General features: G+C 42.2%; 1 protein-coding gene across 1 annotated transcript in view; it reads right to left on the bottom strand.

Annotated features, from left to right (window-relative positions):
- LOC143482345 (uncharacterized) overlaps positions 1-23,539 on the bottom strand; it is a 33,766-nt gene that overhangs the window by 3,010 nt on the left and 7,217 nt on the right. The window contains exons 5-7 of the mRNA XM_076980690.1: positions 10,858-11,106; positions 4,673-4,789; positions 803-1,101 (exon numbers count right to left, since the gene is read on the bottom strand). Coding sequence (XP_076836805.1) covers positions 803-1,101; positions 4,673-4,789; positions 10,858-11,106 — 665 coding nt within the window. The remainder of the gene's footprint in view (positions 1-802; positions 1,102-4,672; positions 4,790-10,857; positions 11,107-23,539) is intronic.

The raw sequence follows: 23,539 nt of genomic DNA, 5'->3' as shown, positions 1-23,539 counted from the left end.
GCATGGCGGCCACACCCCCCGACGTCGGCATGGCGGCCACGCCCCCCGAGGACGTCGGCATGGCGGCCACGCCCCCCGAGGACGTCGGCATGGCGGCCACGCCCCCCGATGACGTCGTCATGGCGGCCACGCCCCCCGATGACGTCAGTATGGCGGTTCCGCCCCCTGAGGACGTCAGCCCGGTGGTTCCGCCCCCTGAGGACGTCAGCCCGGTGGTTCCGCCCCCTGAGGACATCAGCCCGGTGGTTCCGCCCCCCGAGGGTGTATCATCCATGCCGGTTCCTGTACCCGCGACCCAGGAGGGGTCGTCCACGCCGGTTCCTGTCCCCGCTGCCCGTCGGCAGTCCACGCCGGTTCCTGTCCCCGCGACCCTGGAGGGGTCGTCCACGCCGGTTCCTGTCCCCGCTGCCCGTCGGCAGTCCACGCCGGTTCCTGCCCCTGGGACCCAGGAGAGGTCGTCCACGCCGGTTCCTGCCCCTGGGACCCAGGAGAGGTCGTCCACGCCGGTTCCTGTCCCTGCGACCCAGGAGAGGTCGTCCACACCGGTTCCTGTCCCTGCGACCCAGGAGAGGTCGTCCACGCCGGTTCCTGTCCCCGCGACCCAGGAGAGGTCGTCCATGCCGGCTCCTGTTCCCGCTGCCCGCCAGCGGACCCTGCCTGTTCCCGCTGCCCGCCAGCGGACCCTGCCTGTTCCCGCTGCACGCCAGCAGACCCTGCCTGTTCCCGCTGCCCGCCAGCGGACCCTGCCTGTTCCCGCTGCCCGCCAGCGGACCCTGCCTGTTCCCGCTGCACGCCAGCAGACCCTGCCTGTTCCCGCTGCCTGTCTGCCGGCTCCTGTTCCCGCTGGCCGCCGCCCGGCCGCGCCTGTGCCCGCTGGCCGCCGCCCGGCCGCGCCTGTGTCCCCAGAGACTGTGCTGCCCTCCATTGGGCCTGGACTTTTTGTGCCCCCTGCTTTGCCCTGTGCCCCCGTCTCTTTGCCCATGTTCCCCTTGCTCCCTTGTTCTGTCCCCGGTTTTGTGTTGGTCCCAGTCCCTGTGTGTGTACCTGTTCGTGTCCTTGTGCCCGTCCCTGTGTCTGTCTCTGGTCTGTCCCTCCAGGTCCCTGGAAAATTTATCAGTTGTTAGGGCACATGACTCAGAGGTCACAGGTCAAAGCTGGCCACAATTGTCCAATAGGGGGCGCTATAACATGGGAAAAACTGTTTTTCAGAAACCATTAGTCACATCAAGCCAAAACTTTACAGGCATCATCATGGGGTCAAGTGGTATCAAGACACACAATGATGACCTCATCACTCAAAAAACATTGCCGCCATAAGCCAATTAATTTTCATTTGAATTAATTGGCCATTTGACAGACTTACCATAGGTACATACACATGAAACTGACATGGTATGTTCATGTACACACCCTCTAAGACATACTCATGTTAGAAGGGAATTGCACCACTAGGTGGCGCTATACTAGAAAATCCTGAATTTCTCCTACATATTTTCACTTATCAAGAAATGCTTGCACTCATATGATTGTATGCAGAATTCCTAGCAACTTTGTAATTACATGTGCTTTACATGTGCTTTACCACTTTTTCACTATTATCAAATATATATAACGTGTCATTTTCATACTAGTCCTAGCATTTTAACTCCATCACCTTAAATCACACCTTGTAATACTCAGCAGACTCTGAAATGCTAAGATTAGCGAAAAAATCCTAAGGTTTTGACAAATTAATATTTTTCATATGCATCACAATGCTACCATCATAACACATCAAATTCACAGTTCAATAACTACGCCATAGTATGTCTGATTGTTATGAAAATTGACATCCACATTCACATGACCATTGTGGTGAAGTGTGCCAAGTTTGAGCCAAATCCGCCTGCAAACAGCTCTACAGTGAATATTTTCATTTTCCATACTGACCAGTGCAGGGACAAGTACAGAGCTGCTCTCAGCCACACGCACGTGCCATTCTCACAGGCTGCCCCCCCCTCCTCCACTCCCCTCACACTCCCCCATGCTTCCAACACTTTACAACCCATGGGCTCTGCCTCCCCCCTCCTCTCTTTCACATGCACTTACAAAAACACAGGCCTCTGTAGCTTTCACACTGCCCTTGCCATACCTACCCATTTCTCTATGAGTAACCCAGATACATTTAGCTTCTGTTTTTGAAAATACACACTTTCTCTCCCTCTCTCTCTCTCTCTCTCTCACACACACACACACACACACACACACACACACACCTACTTATAGGTTTAACATACACACTGCCCTAGACATGTATACCCATTACTCTTTGACTAAAACACACACACACACACACACACACACACACACACACACACACACACACAGATATTTAACTTTTTTCTCCATACACATTCACACACAGGACTACAATTATGCTTCATATACACAGTTCTCAAGCCATTTCCAACACACTAACTGATGTTTAGCTTATTTTTGCCATCCAAAGACACACTAAGATAAACTCAGCAAGTGATTTAGATCTATTATCTGAATTATTTTGCCATTACAATGCTTTGTGACCTTTTGGGCCTTGGTGACTCATAAGCCAGTTAAATGGACACTGATACTTCAGAGCACACTACATGTATTCAAATCCAGGGTTAATTATTTACTCTAAACAATGCTCATATCCTATATGGCCCATGGGCCCCTGCATATCTTCTTGAGATTCAAGACATTTGACATTGGGTGACTTTATTTGCTTAATCTGATTAATGTCAGAACATACACTACCACACACACACACACACACTTCTACCTAAATGTATGTATAGTTTGTATGCATATTTATAGTATATGTATAGTATATGTCAGTCATGCCAGCAATGTCAGTCGTATCAGTCATATCAGGCATGCCATGCCAGTCATGTCAGTCCAGTCATGTCAGTTATATCAGTCATGTCAGTCATGCCAGTCATGTCAGTCGTGTTCTGCCAGTCATGTAAGTCGTGTCATGCCAATCATTTCAGTCCAGTCATATCAGTCATGTCAGTCATATAAGTCAAATAATCAAATCATTACAGTCATGCCAGTTATGTCAGTCATATAAGTCATGTCAGTCCACATTCATACTTTGAATACACGGACAGTCATGTTAGGCGTGCAAGGTGTGCAAGGAGTGAATTAACAAAGCATAGTCTCTGGCTCCCTCAATCTCTCTCTGTCGGTAATATACAGGCCCAATCATGTATAGACACATGCAGGCCTTCCTATATTGTTCACATAGATGCAACCCTAGCCAGATGTGCTATTTCTGTGTCTCCTTTTCTGACTCACGCAGATGTCAGTCATGTCAGTCCAGTCATGTCAGACATAAGTCATATCAGTCATGTCAAGCCAGTCATGTCACTCATATCAGTCATGTCATTACAGTCATGCCAGTCATGTCACTCATTCCAGTCATGCCAGTTGTCAGTCATATCAGTCATGTTATTTTTGTTCATCATGCCAGTGAAGTCATTCCAGTCATGCCAGTCATATCAGTTATGTCAGTCATGCCAGTCATGTCAGTCATGTTATGGCAGGCTTTGCAGACTACATTCATACTTTGAATACACGGGCAGTCATGTTATGCGTGCTAGTTGTGCAAGGAGTGAATTAACAAAGCATAATCTCTGGCTCCCTCAATCTCTCTCTGTTGGTAATATACAGTCCCAATCATGTATAGACACATCCAGGCCTTCCTATATTGTTCACATAGATGCATATGAATATCTTTCACACTGTAGAGCCTAGAAACAAAATTCTACTTCTATTGTATTCCTTGGCTCAAGCCAAGATGTACTGCTTACATCAAAAAAACACACAAACACACATACACACATTGCTTATCACAGCATGTGATTTACTTCTGATCTGAATCATTTTGCCAATTTTTTGGGCTGTTTTGCCTTTTCGTGTGTGAACCCGCAATCGCCGCTTGCGGCTATATTTCTTATTTTATTTTCTTATGTTAAGACATTTGTATTATGTCACCAGCACACATAAGGTTGCATATCGAAATTAAATGAACCCATCACAGAAAAAATAAACAAACTATTACAGATTTGATGAAGTTACACACATAATATAATGCAGATAAATGTGGTTTCTTTTGTCTAAAACATTTGTGCACAAAATATTTTTGTTGGCAGTTGGTTGGCAGAGATTAAACATTATTTTGTAAACTAGAACTGAACAAATTTAAGTCAAACAGAAGTCACTGTGTGTCCAGTTTTTAGTTCATGTTCTCACTCCTCCATCACTGCATTCTGACTTTGGTTTTCACCAGTCTGAGCTGTAGAAAAAAAGACTGAACTGATTAAAAGTGCAGGAGTCAGAATGTCTCACTATGATACACATTTTACATTTGGGTTATGCTACTTGTTTCTGTGAGATTCACACAGTACCGATGTGGTGAGAGATGTTTCAGACACAGAACTCTGGAAACAACATGATCTTTGGTGACAGTTGTGGGGCAGTGACCCTCAGATAATTATTACAACAATCTCATGATCTACTGCCATGTTAAATTGCTTTCTACTGCTGTCAAAGTGTATTAAGGCAAATCTTCTGTTGACTGTTTCAAGATGGCTGAGCTTTTATTCCAGTGTGTGTGTGATGTGTACAGGCAAAGATGAAGAGTTCTTACCACGAGCTCTGTAGCATTTGACCCCCAGTATGATGGACACTAGCAGATATGGAGATGCTGCCAGTAGATTACTAAGCAGTCCAAGAACTGAGAATGAAGCTTCTGAATGTGACAGACCTGACAAAACATATATGCACACAGTGAAAACACTGAAAAATATCAGAGATGTCAGTATAGCCACACTTATAACATCCATGTCTAGGCCAGAATGCCTTTATTTCATCATACAGTACATACATATATACATATACAGTACAATGAAATCTCTGCACCACACTGTGATGTCAATATGTCTACATGACTAATAATGTCCTCTTCCTCTTTAATGAGGAACAGGATGTAGTGTTACTGTGTTCAGGTCTTCATCCAGTTACACACAGATAAAGTCTCACTTCTTTAACAGCCTTAGTTAAACATGTATCCACTTATATTTTGAGACCAAATGTTCCCTCCATTGCTGAAATAGAGGAAATTATTTTGATTGGTCTAAACACTCATGTGACAGACATGCATCAGGTGAACCCTGTTTGAACCTGGTTTCAGTCAGAAACACTGTGGAGGTTCACAGACTCTAAAGATAATAGCGTTCATGTGTTATTTGTGTGCATCAACAAGCAAACTGCCTTTATAATAATTATTAGGGTTCACACACATAGTGTGGGAAACCTATTGTTATTGCTCGGATTTTTCTTTCTTATTATTAGGGTTCACACACATAGTGTGGGAAACCTATTGTTATTGCTCGGATTTTTCTTTTCTTATTATTATTATTATTATTTTTCTCCGCATAAAACGCATACTGCAGCCTAGACCGTAAGGCCCAGGGAGACCAAACTTGGCAGACTGGTGTAGTCTGTTTGCGGGACCGTGCTAAAGTACAGAGACCCACATTGGCCTGATGGTGGCGCTATAGCGCAGCATTTTGCGTTTTGGTCCATATCTCCCACCCCGTAGGTCCTAGAAACAAAATTCCACTTCAGGTGCATTCCTTGGCTCCAGACAAACAAAAAAGCCTCAAGAACCATTAAGCTCCGCCTACTTAGATTTTTTGCTAATTTGCATAATATGCAAAACCTACTTTTTTATACTAGTCCCTGGTTTTTCATCGGATTTGTTCAATCTTGGTGTCAAAATATTCAGAAGAATCTCATTATCAATAAATTTGAACAAAATTGTTACATTTGCATACAGTGTCGTTGTGACATGTCAATCAATAGCTCTGAGGCGTGGCCAAATTCACTTCAGCAGCTATATCTCAGCAATGCTTTGACCTATCTTTATGAAAATGTATCAGTTGTTAGGGCACATGACTCAGAGGTCACAGGTCAAAGCTGGCCACGATTGTCCAATAGGGGGCGCTATAACATGGGGAAATTTGTTTCTCAGAAACCATTAGTCACATCAAGCCCAAACTTTACAGGCATCATCAGGGGCCCAAGTAGTATCAAGGCACACAATGATGACCTCATCACTCAAAAAACATGGCCGCCATGAGCCAATTAATTTTTATTTGAATTAATTGGCCATTTGACAGACTTACCATTGGCCAATCAACATGAAACCTCATCACTGTGCATATCCCAGGACTATGTGTCATACTGTGCAGTGTTGAAACATTTGGCCACTAGGTGGCGCTATTTGTGAAAATCATGCATAACTCCTCCAAATTTTCACTTAGGAACATGCAACTTGTTTCTTTTTATACCTTGCAGTAGACCTGACAACTTTGCAATTACAAGTCCTATTAAAAAATGCATACTTTTGTCACATTCATCAATTGTTTGAAAATAGCTCTTTAAGAACTAGTCCTAGGAATTTGATCCAATGATGGCAAAAATGGCATAGGCATAATCTGTAGACACTGTAGTTAACTAAATAAGGAAAAAATGTTGCATTTTTATTTGTCTGATTGGTCAATTTTTCCATTATATCCTTCTGGCCATGCCATAAATGACCTTTATTGCTATAACTCATAAACCATGTAAGTGATCAACTCCCAATTTGAAAGGCTTTTATACACTGAGGTCCTTGTGAGGTAGGCCAAGTTTGGTTCAAATTGGCCTGTCGGAGGCGCTACAGTACCCAAAAACCTGAGAAATCATAAAAACTCACGCAGCAATTTTGTTATGCAGAATACAGACAAGTAATGGGGCTTGTATGATTCAGATCAATGAGATCTATAACATTGCAATTACATCTCATAACAAAAAGTGCACTGCCTGACCAGAAATGAACCTTTTAATTCACCAAAATGTCATTGCATTACTGAGATTAATAAGATATCAGTATCATAGTACTTGGGCTCCATCTAGTGGCCAAACACCGAAACTGACTGAAAACAATTGCTCACATGAAACACCACACAAACGCACACAAAGCTGATCTCAGCATGTGATTTAGTTCTGTGATCTGAATCATTTTGCCAATACACATTATTTTGATCCTTTTGGGCCTTTAGTGCCTCAGTTGAATTGAATGTTTTGTCACATTGATTTACTTATGCATTTTTTCCACTCAAACAGCTTCTATTCACTTTTGGGTCTAAATGACCTATTGGGCTTCTTTTTGCCTATTGAGGCCAAGAGGCCAATTTGTTGGTCTAAAAGACCCTTTGGGCTTTTTTGCCTTTTTTTGTGTGAACCCGCCAATCGCCGCTTGCGGCTATATTTATTATTATTATTATTTTTCTCCGCATAAAACGCATACTGCAGCCTAGACCGTAAGGCCCAGGGAGACCAAACTTGGCAGACTGGTGTAGTCTGTTTGCGGGACCGTGCTAAAGTACAGAGACCCACATTGGCCTGATGGTGGCGCTATAGCGCAGCATTTTGCGTTTTGGTCCATATCTCCCACCCCGTAGGTCCTAGAAACAAAATTCCACTTCAGGTGCATTCCTTGGCTCCAGACAAACAAAAAAGCCTCAAGAACCATTAAGCTCCGCCTACTTAGATTTTTTGCTAATTTGCATAATATGCAAAACCTACTTTTTTATACTAGTCCCTGGTTTTTCATCGGATTTGTTCAATCTTGGTGTCAAAATATTCAGAAGAATCTCATTATCAATAAATTTGAACAAAATTGTTACATTTGCATACAGTGTCGTTGTGACATGTCAATCAATAGCTCTGAGGCGTGGCCAAATTCACTTCAGCAGCTATATCTCAGCAATGCTTTGACCTATCTTTATGAAAATGTATCAGTTGTTAGGGCACATGACTCAGAGGTCACAGGTCAAAGCTGGCCACGATTGTCCAATAGGGGGCGCTATAACATGGGGAAATTTGTTTCTCAGAAACCATTAGTCACATCAAGCCCAAACTTTACAGGCATCATCAGGGGCCCAAGTAGTATCAAGGCACACAATGATGACCTCATCACTCAAAAAACATGGCCGCCATGAGCCAATTAATTTTTATTTGAATTAATTGGCCATTTGACAGACTTACCATTGGCCAATCAACATGAAACCTCATCACTGTGCATATCCCAGGACTATGTGTCATACTGTGCAGTGTTGAAACATTTGGCCACTAGGTGGCGCTATTTGTGAAAATCATGCATAACTCCTCCAAATTTTCACTTAGGAACATGCAACTTGTTTCTTTTTATACCTTGCAGTAGACCTGACAACTTTGCAATTACAAGTCCTATTAAAAAATGCATACTTTTGTCACATTCATCAATTGTTTGAAAATAGCTCTTTAAGAACTAGTCCTAGGAATTTGATCCAATGATGGCAAAAATGGCATAGGCATAATCTGTAGACACTGTAGTTAACTAAATAAGGAAAAAATGTTGCATTTTTATTTGTCTGATTGGTCAATTTTTCCATTATATCCTTCTGGCCATGCCATAAATGACCTTTATTGCTATAACTCATAAACCATGTAAGTGATCAACTCCCAATTTGAAAGGCTTTTATACACTGAGGTCCTTGTGAGGTAGGCCAAGTTTGGTTCAAATTGGCCTGTCGGAGGCGCTACAGTACCCAAAAACCTGAGAAATCATAAAAACTCACGCAGCAATCTTGTTATGCAGAATACAGACAAGTAATGGGGCTTGTATGATTCAGATCAATGAGATCTATAACATTGCAATTACATCTCATAACAAAAAGTGCACTGCCTGACCAGAAATGAACCTTTTAATTCTCCAAAATGTCATTGCATTACTGAGATTAATGAGATATCAGTATCATAGTACTTGGGCTCCATCTAGTGGCCAAACACCGAAACTGACTGAAAACAATTGCTCACATGAAACACCACACAAACGCACACAAAGCTGATCTCAGCATGTGATTTAGTTCTGTGATCTGAATCATTTTGCCAATACACATTATTTTGATCCTTTTGGGCCTTTAGTGCCTCAGTTGAATTGAATGTTTTGTCACATTGATTTACTTATGCATTTTTTCCACTCAAACAGCTTCTATTCACTTTTGGGTCTAAAGGACCTATTGGGCTTCTTTTTGCCTATTGAGGCCAAGAGGCCAATTTGTTGGTCTAAAAGACCCTTTGGGCTTTTTTGCCTTTTTTTGTGTGAACCCGCCAATCGCCGCTTGCGGCTATATTTAGAATTATAATTGGCAATATGGTGGCTTGGTGGTTAGCATGTTTTCCTCTCAGCCCTGAGGTCTTGGGTTCAAGACCCTATCTAAGAGGAGTAACCATGTTCCCCTTGTGTCTGTGTAGGTTTCCTCCCACAGTCCAAAAACATGGTAAGTAGGCAGTCCCTGACAAATTCTCCAGTGTGTGACTGTGTGTTTCTGAATGTCTGTGTGTTTATTTGCCCAGTGGTGGATGGTGCTCTGCCACCAGGGCAGACATGGGCAAACTGCGGGCCATATCCGGACTGCCGAACTTGTCCAAATTATAGTAAAAACCTAATTCATTTCACCTCTATTGGAATATAACTATCCCGCTGCCGTTTTCGCAAAACGAGCAGACCAAAGAAAAGTGTACACGGAGGGCCGAATGTTTAAAAAGGAGTGGACAAAATATTTTTTCACAGAGGTTCAACGTCCAAGAAACGGTTGCAGTTTTCAGAGAGAACAACATCAGCCATCACTTTGCTACAAAGCATGCAAACTACACTAACAAGCAGTCAACAGAAGAACAAGCGGCTACTGAGTTTGGCAGTTTCTCTACTGTGCTATGAAAAAAATGCATATGGAAAGAAGAGCTTGGAAGAGCGTCTTTTAATTAAGCGCAATGTGCGCATTCATGCACAGCAGGGGTACAGTAGCTTAATTAACATGCTGCACATCACTCTCAATTTAAAGACCCCTTTCAAGTTTCTGTTGCAGACAGTATATTTAATGCAGTCTGTCTCTCTGGACAATCCATACATGATTTTGCAGGGTTTAAAACAATTAGAAATCATTGAGCTTGAGTATTTTGTTGGGTAATAATATTTTTTGAATGTTGAAAGTGTTCCATTGATCTTTTTCCAGTAAATGTTGATTTCATTAACTTTGCACTTTCAATTGAAATGTAATAAAGTTCATCGGGCCGCATTAAAAAGCTTAACGGGCCGTATATGGCCTGCGGTCCGTAGTTTGCCCATGTCTGCATTAGAGAGTATGCTGTGTACAATTTATTCATTATGCATTTCAGTTATTTACAGAGTTCAAACTCTCCTGTTTAATAAGAATATGAAAGGATGTTTGCACTAGCTTGTATAGTCATTTACTTGCAGTAATATTGTGCAGTGAAATAGTACTGTGGTTTGCTTTTATAGGATTATTAAGCTTTTTTCTAAGATTGCATGTGAACATTATGTTTATCTTTTTTACAGATTCATGTCACAAGGTGGCAGTGTCCCCTCACATTCCTGGGGTTTTATTTACTCTGATTTCAGGTGAAGGTAGAAGAATATTCTACCCTGCTGTGTAAAGTCCACTTATAAAACATTTATAGAGACTTTATAATGTAGCAGTAACTTTACATATCTGGAGTGGCCATATGTAACTAGTGTGTGTGCATAAGTTTCTCTGTTTTCCTTGTATTCTGTTCCTTGTATTCTATGATAATTTAGATTTACAGGATTTGTCAGATGTTCTTGTCCAGAGTGACATACAGAAGTGCTTTGGTGCTTTGTCATCACTATCAAATGCAGGTCTTCATGTGAGCATAGATGTGTGTTAAGAATATGATAAAGATGTGATATCATTGCTCTCTCACCTCTGACTGAGACCCAGCTGTGTGGTGACTCTCCTCTCTCTGGGTGTTTACAGTGGTAGAGACCCTCATCTGACTTTGAGACAGTGTGGATGGTCATCTCTCCTGCAGTCTGGTTCTGGATGAGTAATCCATCTTTATATAAATCAGCTCTGAGGTCTGATGTGACAGTGGGGTGAAGTAAACAGTGTAGAGTCAGAGGATCTCCCTCAATTACAGGATGGACAGGACTCTCCAGGATCACATCACCATCTAGAACAGGGAAAACTTTACTCATTATTTATAGTGAGACAAATTGCAACACAAATACTTACACTGCCCCATAATTATGAACATTCATCAAAGTGGCATGAGGTAATCACTTTTGTGATGTTGAGGAGGAGGAAGACACAGAGTAGAGTGATTGTAAGAGATGTTTGACACAGAACACAAAATTAAACCAAAACTTGAGGAACAACACTCAGCAGAAACTCGTGTTTATTGTGTGTTTGCGATTAATCAGGGGACAAAGACCTCTGGTGTCTAGAAGTATTACTACTGTTGTACAACAGTTTCATGAATCAGACATGGAGTAGTACATACAAATTTTCCAGGTGGTCAAATCTGTGCTCTTTTGTGTAGTTTTGATGAATGAATCTGTCCAATGTTCAGTCTTTGGACAGAACTGTCTCACCGTCCTCTGTACACACCTATCAGTCCTCCACTTCCTGGGTCTTCTGACTACCAGCACCGTCCTCACACACCTGCTGCTCATGCCCAACACTGTCTGTTTAACTTTGGGAATTGTTTCATTGCTTCCACATCACTCTCTTAAACGACGCTTTGATATCGTCTGTATTAGAAGTAAAACTGGGGGTTGATTTGTGGAGTTGTAACAAACGTTTGAACCAGTGGTGTCCTGTACGACCCAGTACAGACCTGTTTCACTACAGCTCACCTCAGATAAATAAACTCAGTGCAGAAGCACTGATGTGTTCAGATCATCAACCAATTATATTACATAATTCTTGTTAACTGAGTTTTAGAAACTATTAGTTCATATACATTTCTGTTTCCCTTTAATAAGTAAATGCACTACATAGAGACTCACAGTGTACGGTGATGTTGACAGGATTACTGCTCCCTCCATATTCAGACTGACACCAGTACTGTAACGCGGGAGTACTGGGAGGTACTCACCGCGTATAGTGATAGAAGAAAGGAGGATCCAAGTGCCGTTTAACAGCACAACCGCGTTTGTCAGAACAGAACGCGAGTGCGAGAGTTAAAACACGAAACACAACCCAAATGAATAAACGAAAGCAACGCGGAAAAGTCAACGCGAGAAAATAAAAGGAAAGCCGTGGAAGCACGGCAAAACGACAAACAAAACCCAACGCGGAAAACTCAACGCGTGAAAAATAAAGCTCAACCGTAAGGAGACGGGAGAAACAAACAAAACAACAAACGTAACTTAAACAGCGCAGACACAGGCAACGTGAAAACAAAACTAAAGATGCCAGAGAAGGTGGCTGGCCAGCAGGCAGAAAAACGCCGCAGCAAAACAAAACCCCTTCCTAAAATATAAAGTCAGAATAAAGACAGGAAGAAAAAAACAGACTTGGGAAAACTTGAGGTAGGTCAGAGCGACGCAGGAGATAGAATCTCGAAGAAGAGAAGGAGAGACAGAGAGAGAGCGGCGACGAGACACCTTGTAACTTGGAGAGTGCAACTTCGGGGAATGAAGGAGCAGGCTGATAGCGCGAGGGCAAAACCGAACGAATCAGCAATGATCTGTTTCCCACAGCTTCCTTAAGAAGGCTTCAGACAGCTGAAACAGATCATTGCTGATTACGCCCCGCAAGTCTAGGACTGACTCGGGTGCCCCTCCTGGTGGTGGAGGGAGTGGCATCCGAGCCAGCCCTGACAAGTACACTCCAGTGTGGGATGGGTAGAGGGAGCTGATGGTGCATGTAGATCCTGTAACTGATCCCCAGCCAAATGAACACTCTGACACACTCCTACTTTGTATGTATTGTCTCAATCCAGTAGAGTTATTCTGTCCCTCACAGGTCATAGTGAGAGAGTCTCCATAAAATTGTTGAGTTCTGTTGGGATTGATGATCAGAGAGACTGGAGGAGACTCACCTAACAAACAGAAAACACAAATCAGAAGGGGGATCACGTGACCGCCTCACCGGAATGGCAGTTCGCGGCTAGTGCTCCTGCTCACACTCCCTCCATTTCAGCTTTTATATTAGTTTTACTCACTCTTTTATGTTACACGGCGCAAATAGAAAAACATATAAATGTCTAGCACTCGCGGAAGAGTAAATTCGTCACCTGCAGCCTCTCCAATCAAGAAAAAAATCAAGCAGTGTGATTCCATGGAACCAGCTAACATGGCGGAGCTGCTAACTGAACTCATGGATAAACAATTAACTCATCTCAAATCACAATTTGATGCGATGCGCACTGAGCTTAAAGCGGAGCTCACTCAGATTAAGGAGGACTTCTCAACACAAACAAAGTCGATCGTTGCGTTGGTCTCGAGGATGGATGGAATGGTCGCGGAACAACGCGAACAAAAAAAGACCCTGAACTCTCACGCTACACGGTTGGATGCGATTGAGGCTAAGCTAGCCGAGATGGAAGACCGCTCCCGCCGCTGTAACATACGTCTTGTCGGCCTAACAGAGGGTTCGGAAGGTGATGACCCGGTTGGTTATATTCAGAAAATGATTAAAAGCTGGTTCCCTGCACTGGCACACAAAGATATTGAGATCGAGAGAGCTCATCGCATCTACAGAAGACTTAAGGGAGATCGCAATACACCTCGAGTGTTCATCTTCAAACTTCTACGCTATCAAGACAGGCAAGCCCTTCTCAAAGCCAGTAGACAGCCTAACCTGGTCGATTGCTCCGGCTCCAGACTCCGGTTCTTTGCTGATTACAGTGCAGCCACTGCGGGGAAAAGAGCCGCATTTCTCCCGATCCAGAGATCTCTTAGAACGGCCGGCATAGAAAATTTTCTCCTATATCCCGCTGTACTCAAGGTTACCAGGGGAGGTACAACTCACACCTTCTCTAACACCGGGGAGGCAGAGAGCTTTCTCTCCTCTATCTCCCCTCACAACGACTCGGACACTAGGATGCAGTAAGGCTCCAATATCTTTATTTTCCTTCTGTCTTCGGTTCCACATATAATCAATGTGCGTAGTTCACTTTCGGTTTCGTTTGTCCCTCTATAGGGGGGCTGTAGGATACTATCCACTAGATCTTATCCTTTCTCCTTACATTTTCATATGAACATTTTTTTTTTTTTTTTTTTTTTAATTATTATTATTATTTTCTATTAGCTGAGTGAGTTACAAGTATTACAAAGGAGGGTGTGATGCAGCACCTTGCCGCGCCCTGTAACAAACGCCGGCAGACGAACCACGAATCTGTTATGGGTGGGCTCCAGGGTGGAGAGAGAGAGTGTCAAGGGCTCCCTCTCACCTTGGAAAAATTGATGGGTTTACTTTTCGTTTGGGAATTTTGGTACATGGCACCAAGTTATCACTTTTATTTGCTATTTCTAATAGACACCTACAAACATAGCTGGTTCTCTATGTATATTACTTTTATTTTGCCACTACTGGTTGCTTCACTCTCAAGATTACTATGTGTAAATGACTATGGATGATGTGTTAATTTTGTCATGGAACGTGCGAGGCCTGAACTCTCCATCTAAGCGCGCTAGTTGTCTTGATGTACTTCACAGGAAAAAAATTGACATAGCTTTTATTCAGGAATCTCATCTCCGACATTGCGACGTACATAGAATGAACAATAAGTATTACTTTATTGGAGCCTACTCTGCTGCCCAATCTAAAACAAATGGAACACTGATTCTTCTTCATAGGAAATTGAAAATAACAATTCATAACTCAGGTTCAGACTCTTTAGGACGTATTGCTCACTTGGAAGTGAATATTAGGGGCAAAAACTTAACTTTGCTATCAGTATATGCTCCTGTTAATTTTGACTCAGAATTCTTCTATCTATTAACAAAATACGTAGCAAGATTTGAATATCCATTAATCATAGGGGGAGACATGAACGCGGTTTTTAATTTAAATTGCGATCGCTCAAAAACCACTCACTCCACGGTATATCCTAGAGCCACTACATGTCTAATTAAATTTGTCAATGATTTAGGTCTGTTGGATTTATGGCGCACTTTAAATCCAACATCTAGAGAATATACCTGTTATTCCGCTAGACATCACTCCTTCTCCAGAATAGACCATATCCTTATCTCTTGTCCCTTACTATCAGAGGCTCATAAGGCAGAAATTATACCTCTTTCTTTATCTGATCACTACCCTAACTTTTTCAGATTAACGTTGGATAATATTGCCCCACGTGCATGCAGATGGCGCTTTAATACTACTCTGCTTCAAAATAATTCATTCATAGAAAAATTTTATGTAGAATTAAAACACTTTATAGACATCAACCAAGGCTCTGTAAATGACTCTCGCACACTATGGCAGGCAATTAAAGGTTATATTCGAGGGACCTCAATAAGTTTTGCTTGCCAACTAAAAAGATTTAAAATGAAGAAAATAGCTGATTTAGAAAAACAAGTGGCCTCACTAGTTCATCAACTTCAAATATCATTTGACGAATCAACCGCAAATAAACTTGAAGTAGTGAGGAGTGAACTTAACTCTCTTCTCAGGATGCGATCTGAATTTCTCATACATAGGGTACGACAATATTATTACTTTCACAGCAGCCGCCCCAGCCACTTATTATCTCTTAAACTCCGCAGTAACGAACACTTCTCAAATATTTCTGCCATAACCTCGCAGGGAGTTACGGTTACAGAACCAAAAGAAATTAACTTTATATTCCAGCAGTTTTATACCCAACTATACTGCACCGAATCACAATTTGAACAGGAAAATCACACAGGTTACCTTAATAATCTGAAATTGTCTCAACTATCAAAGGAAGATGCGAATCAATTGGAGAAACCCATACACTTAAATGAACTTAAAGCAGCATTAAAGACAATGCAAAAAGGCAAAGCTCCAGGTCTGGATGGAATACCGCCGGAGTTTTACCTTACATTTTTTTCTCAGTTAGGACCTCCATTATTAGATATGATGAATACTGCAATTAACAATGGATCATTCAGCAGAGACACCAACACTGCCCTAATTTCTCTTCTCTTAAAACCAGAAAAAGATCCATTGTCATGCAACAACTATCGTCCTCTCTCCTTGATTGGTGCGGATATCAAACTATTCGCCAAAATACTAGCCATGCGATTAGAACCACACATGTCTACATTGGTACATCACGATCAAACAGGTTTTATTAAAAATCGCCTTGCCTCTGATAATGTCCGACGTCTGCTCCACATTCTTGACCTAGCCCCGGACCTATCATCTCCTTGTGCCATTATCTCGCTGGATGCTGAAAAAGCCTTCGACAGATTAGAATGGAATTTCCTATGGGCTGTTCTTGAGAAGATGGGCTTTGGGCAAACATTTATAAATATGATCAAAACTTTATACACTTCCCCCTCTGCAGAAGTCATAACTGGTAATAACTGTTCTCCCCCGTTTCCAATATCCCGTGGCTCAAGACAAGGATGTCCACTCTCGCCTTTACTGTTTTGTATATCCCTGGAACCACTAGCACAGGCAATTAGACTTTCTCCTCTATACTCACCAATCACAATTAACGATTCCCACCATTATATCTCTCTTTACGCGGATGATATTCTGCTATATCTCAGCAATGTCTCTCAAACACTTCCAATTCTCTTTGACATTCTACACACTTACAGTACACATTCAGGCTACAAGGTCAATAAGAACAAATCAGCACTACTCCCACTAAATGATGCCACACATGGCTCAAACCTTTCTTCTCCAATCCCCATAGTGAAACATTTTAGGTACCTTGGGGTAGACATATATCCTTCACTCCAAACATTAGTCAAGAAGAACTTTTCACAAATACTTACAACAATTACAAATGACCTAACTAAATGGGCCCATATCCCTGAATCACTGCAAATGCGAATTTCTATAATAAAAATGAACATTCTTCCGAGGATTAATTTTATAAGTTCTATGATCCCATTGTCTCCGCCTCCAACCTTCTGGGACAAAATACATTCTATAACTAGAAACTTTATATGGAAAGGAAAAAAACCCAGAATTAAATTAACAACTATTCAGCGTAATAAATATGATGGTGGGTTATCCCTTCCAAATTTTAAATTGTACCATTACTCCTTTGTTCTTCGTCCCCTCTCGACTTGGCTTAAACCAGATATCCAGGTATCTTGGAGACCAATTGAACAACAGCTAATCTACCCATTAAGATTACAAGATCTATGCTATGCTTCTGTTCCCAGCAAATTTAATAATACTAAACACGGTTCAATCATAACTTATTTGCTGTCAGTATGGCGGGTTGTTGAGAAAATGACCAAATCGTCTACTTGTTGGCACAAACATTCTCCCATATTTCATAATTTTAAACTTCTTACTGGCAATAAACCTTTTTCCTTTCCATTGTGGCAGCAGAAGGGCATACACGTCATGAATGACATAATGAATGATTCAGGCCTTCGCACGTTCCAAGATTTACAATCTACCTATGATCTACCTGGCTTTTCACTTTTTCTTTACCTTCGTCTTCGCTCTTCCATGCGTGCATATGGTGTCCCATGGCACGGCACCTTACCGGTTCACCCTCTGCACAAACTGTTTACCAACAGCTCTGGTACGAAAGGTCTGGTATTAACGATTTACCTCACATTACTACGGTCCTCTTACAAACCACTGGCACTGGAAATTATCTGGGAAAAGGAATTAAAAACAACTCACAACCCGATAAACTGGAAAACGGTGTGGACAAATACTATATCTTCATCTAGAAACCCTAATCATCAGCTCATTCACTTCAAATTTATTCACAAATTTTATCTGACTCCATACAAGAGATTTCTCATGCGCCTCTCACCCACTCCATTATGTACCTTCTGCCACGGTGACAAAATTGGTACTTTCATGCATATGTACTGGGAATGTCCCAGTGTGACCACTTTTTGGACTGAGATTTCACAAACTATCTCAGATCTTCTCAACAAACAGACACCCCTTTCTCCAAAAGCAGTCCTCCTTAATGATGACTCGGGCTACAACCTATCCAGGAACGAGAAGAGGATCTGGCTCGCGGGGCTGACTGCTGCAAAAAAAATACTGGCGCTAAGATGGCAACCCCCACATTCCTTGTGCTGGCGTCAGTGGACACTAACTTTTTTAGACATCATTTATTTGGAGCTCTCAACGGCCAGAATTCAAGGTGCTACAGACTCCGTAGTGGACACATGGTCAAATACTGCGAAGAAGCTTTCTGGACTTTTGGAATAACCAGCGGCATATGTACTCATTTCTTGACTATTTTATTTTCATTTACAAACATTTTTTTTGTTTCATTGAATTATTTATGTTTATTATAGATTATCTTTCTTCGTGCCATGTGGGAATTCGGGGAGGGGGGGAATGGGGAATGGAGGGAAGGAAACTCATGTAAGAGCCATAATGTTTGAATGTACGTTGTATTATCCTCCTCCATCCATTCAAAAAGAAAAACAATAAAAATATTTGATCAAAAAAAAAAAAAAAAAAAAAAAGAAAACACAAATCAGATATATTATTTTCTTATTGTAGCAGTAGTGTAGTGAATACATTTAACATGGAAAAATAACATCCAATTTTACACCATCTTTGATTCAAGAATACAATTTTAGTGAGACCTATTTAAGATGTTTAACTTATATTTGTCTTAAATTTCCCATTTTCAAATTTAAGCAGCACCTTCATTTTATTCTGCATTGTAAATCAAATCAAATTTATTTGTTTAGCTTTTCACAACACATGTTGACTCAAAGCAGCTTTACAGGATTTACAAGGTTAACAATACAATGGGTCAAAATCCCTAATAAGCAAGCCAGAGTCAACAGTGGCAAGTGTAGGTACCATGCTAAACCAGCAGGTGGCAGTACCACTGGCAACACATGGAACAAGCTTGCTTTGACGGAAGTAAGGGTGTGTCTACAGTTCAGGTGTTTAAATACCCTGAACAGCCATTCATCTCTCTCTCTCTGGTTTGACCGACACATAGGTTAGACCTATTAAAGAGAGGCTCCGTAATATCTCCCTCTCTCTCTGGTTTGACTGACACCGAGGTTAGACCTATTAAAGAGAGGCTCCGCCACTTCTCTCTCTCTCCGGTTTTCTTTGAGAACACGCGAACTTTGCAACGACTAACAGCAAACAGCTGAAAGTCGTACTACTTAATTAACAAGCCCGAGTTACGGTGCAATCTAACCAGTAACCGATCAACGGTACCGCGACAACAGATTCACCTAACTACTTCAATCAAGCTTGCTAACGCGGCCACACAGACTGAAACAAAGGCGATCAATTCCCTGTTGTTAAACCGTGAACGAGACTCTCATTCCTGGACGATTCCCCAGCACACCTGGACGACATCGCTTTTAATCAACGAGGAGTTGGCGGTGAGAGAATTCCAGGAGAATTCAGGGAGGACGAGGAAACCACCCAAAACACTCAACACGTGAGACTCTTACCGCTGGGCATAGTTTATAGAAGGGCAAAGTTACTTGAACTGCAGAGTTAACCAAGTTTTCTGTTAATACATTCTGAATGTTTAACTTTGTCATAAACTTCGTTAAGATTTGTACACACAAGTTCTCCACCTGGCATGCAATCTCCATGTTTTATCTTCTGAATATTTGACAACTTGTAGTTCCCATTCTCAGACACACTACATTAATTTTTGGTTAGTAAGCCAGCGCCATTACTCTTTGTTCTGACCACGTTGGAATAAACCAGCTGAGCTCATTAACATAGTCGCGCTGCTCTACTGTTTAAAGTCGGCGCCATTTTAGTTGCTTTGTTCTCCATAGGAGAACTGAGATTACAACTCCGCCTCCTCACACGCGCACAAGCGCGCACACTTACTCCTCCCCTTTTTTTTACACACACACACACACACACACACACACTAGATGCTGAGTCTTCACTGTAAATATACTGATCCATGTTGATGCTCTTTGTGTTTTAGAATAGTTGGTTTTAAATAAATGTATCATTTATTTTCAACAAATTGTCTGTGTTGATGTCATTCAAAAGTGGTTGTTGCCAAAACCTCCAAAGAATTCATTGTTAAATCCTTCAGATACCAAACCATTCATTACCTTTAGTTGATAACTAAACTTGTGGTTCTGGTATAATTAGAATATGAGACTGATTCTAATATTAATGAGACTGATTAATAATTAAGGTAAAACAAATTATATCTACTTTAAAGGATTAGTAGGTGAAACCCCTACATAACTGGTGCCCCGTGTGAGGGAGATTTCTGGCTCAACCATATTTGTTTGATATCAACCATAATTTCATATCATAGGCTTTCAAGCCATTAGAATAGGACCATCTCCAAATTCGCCAGAAGAGGGCGCCAGAGCGCTTCCCAAGTCTTCCTATAGAGGAAAGCTAATACTTGGTAACTTTAGTTTGGTGATATCTTGTTCTAATTTGTTTACCATTTGGTTACTATTCACATTCATTGAGCAATCAACTGAAGATCAGTATATTTATTTTACTCATTTAATTTCTGATTACTTCAATAGTAATTCAGTTGCTTTAACTTGTGTGGCATCTCACTGATTTCCCCTGTACTGCAGAAGTATTGGGATAATTATTTAGCACAGTTATCAGACTTCACTGTCTTTGTATAACTTCACTGTTGCAGTCTTTGGTCCAGTGTGCTAGTGTTTAGTTTCAGAGACCATAATCACCTTTGGCACAATTCTTTTTACACCAGTTTCAATTTGGCTTGTCTACCTAGGTAATTACCCTTTTTACCTGCCCAGACACAAGGTCCTGGCACAATAGCTAAGCCAGATTGTACTGAAGCTGACTTGATTTTGTCCCTTTTTTTTGAGCTAGTCTATAAGTACATTTAGACTAACCATGGCTTTTCTAAAACAGAATACTTGTCAATCTTTGCTTCAGCTCCTTCAGATGCTTGAACCAGGTAGGAAGGATGTTGACAAACCTCTAAAGGACTACTTTGAGGAGACCCCTACCGTTCCAGATGTTTTTAAAATGTTCCTTCTATGTCAGCAGCAGGCTCGCTTAGAAGTAGAGGCACTACGCAAGGAAAATAGACTCCTCAAACAGGATACTGCTAAGCTCAGTTCTGAGGTTGAGAGCCTTCGCCACAACCTCCAACTGACCACTCATGCGCTGAATGACGTGCTCACCGTAAGTGAACGTCACACGGGCTTAACAGAAACTGCCCGCCTCCAAAGGGAGAGTGAGCTTGCTCGTGCGAGTGCGCAAGATTTCCTTGCAACTAGATCTGGCACCTCTAGACCTTCTTTATTAGTTACAGTAGAAAGCCAATATAGTCAGCACTCCACAGGTGATGATACACCTGTCGTACATCCTAAGGCCCCGGCTCCAGTCCCCACGAGTCTTAGGTTAGATGTAACTAGTTCTTCCTCAGAGTATCCATATGATACTACTGACTGTTCAGCTTCTGAAGCTCAAAGTGAAGCCTCTGTGGAGAATCACCCTCCTAGAGCAGATGCTCTGTCTGCATCCTCTTGCTACGAGTCAGCAGAGCCCTCATACTCGTCCCTAGCTTCTGCCCCCTTACTCTTGAGTAACAAAAAGAGTAATACTAATCCTGCTATGTCTTTTGGCCCTCCTTATTCTCTGCATGATGTCCAGACCAGAGACATCCCGTCAGGTACAACAGCTAGGAAGCCTTACTTAAATGCTGAGCATCATTCCACTGACCCACGCACAGGCTGGCGCAGTGACGTACATGTTCCAGCTTCTTCCTCAAGGAGAAATGCAGATATTTCTCAACTTGAGATGCACAAAGGCTCACTGTTGCCCCCTATGGACAGAGACCAGGAAGGTAGAAAGCATGCTGGTGATCATTATCCTCTGTGCGATGTCCAGACCAGGGACATCTCATTAGGTACCACAGTTAGGAAGCCTTGTATGAACGCTGAGCATCATTCCACTGACCCACGCACAGGCTGGCACAGTGATGTACATGCTCCAGCTATTTCCTCAAGAGGAAATGCAGAAATTTCCCAACTTGAGATGCACAAAGGCTCACTGTTGCCCCCTATGCACACAGAGCAGGTCGGCAGGAGGCATGCTGATGTACACCACCGGCAGAACGTACAGACAAGGGACGTCTCACCAGATAGAGCAGATAACAGGCCTTACTTAAACGCTGAGCATCATTCCACTGACCCACGCACAGGCTGGCACAGTGACGTACATGCTACAGCTTTTTCCTCAAGGAGAAATACAGATATTTCTCAACTTGAGATGCATAAAGGCTCATTACTGCCACCTAGGCACAGAGAGACAGGAGGCAGTAGGCATCATATTGACCAAGAGTTACAACACTTGGATAGTGAAGGTCCACCTTCCTATTCTAATAGACATGTCCTTGAACATTTCCCTCGGTTAAAGTTACTAGATTCACTAGCCAAGGACATGGAGCCATTCGACCCAGCAAGGTCAATCTACCATGTTGAAGACTACCTCAAAGAAAATGAGTGTAGCCTCTCTGACTTGCCTTATGCAACAGAACGAGAGAAAGTGAAGCTAATTTGGAAAACCACCTCTAGATCAGTTCGCACATTCATAGAATCACAGCCGTTTTCCATTAGGGACAGTTACACTCAGCTATGCAAAGCCCTCGCTGAGGAGTATTCCCCTTATTTTGACGAAGCGTCAGCATTCATGTCAGCCATTAAAATTAAGCACAAGCGTTCAGAGCATCCCAGGGATTACTTTAATCGCTTGAAACAAACATTTTTCCAGAGAAGAAATGGACCAGGTCTCACAGAAGACCGAACCTTCAAATCCCTATTTTTGCACAATCTCCACCCTTGTGTGAGAACCCATGTCACACTTTTAGCACGCCAAGGTGACCTGTCGATGCGTGAGATCAGAAAGACCATGCAGACAGTTTGGGAGACTGTTGTGCAGCCCAGTATGCTTGAAGGAGACTCCAAAGAGCTCCAAGATCCTCCCTATGATTTCCCTGTAAATTCAGACACTGTTCTTTCTGCAGGCCCCTCTCACTACTCTCGCCACAGGGACAGAGCCAAGAGGTGGAAAGAGAGGCAGAACCAGTGGAAGGGGGGACAGCCATAGATAAAGATCAGTTAGTGGACCTCCAGCCTGAGCCAGGAGGAGGTAGAACTGACTTTATACGAAGTTACATGTAAACCTTCAGCCTGTAAACATGTAGCTATGTTTCCAGATCTCTAACCCTTTAAAGGGAGATGTTCCTGGCATCATCTCCGCTCACAGTTCTGCATTCTCAATGCAATAGGTTCTTTACTAAGGGGGGTGTACCCGGCGTTACCTCCTAACTTCTACATTTTACCCCTCACACAGATCTTATTCGCTCCTCTACCAGTATAGCAAGTGTGAGATACTTAAATACTTGTCTACCACAGGATAGGATGAGGCATTACACCTCAGTTAAACCCCCATTTACATTTTACTAGATCTCACAAGAAGCCACACTCTAACTGGACATTAACCCAAATGTTTTAGTC

The sequence above is a fragment of the Brachyhypopomus gauderio genome, chromosome 18 (genome assembly GCF_052324685.1).
Source record: "Brachyhypopomus gauderio isolate BG-103 chromosome 18, BGAUD_0.2, whole genome shotgun sequence".
NCBI lineage: Eukaryota > Metazoa > Chordata > Actinopteri > Gymnotiformes > Hypopomidae > Brachyhypopomus > Brachyhypopomus gauderio.
Note: the sequence above shows the minus strand (reverse complement) of the source record. Positions and strands in the feature narration are given on the sequence as shown.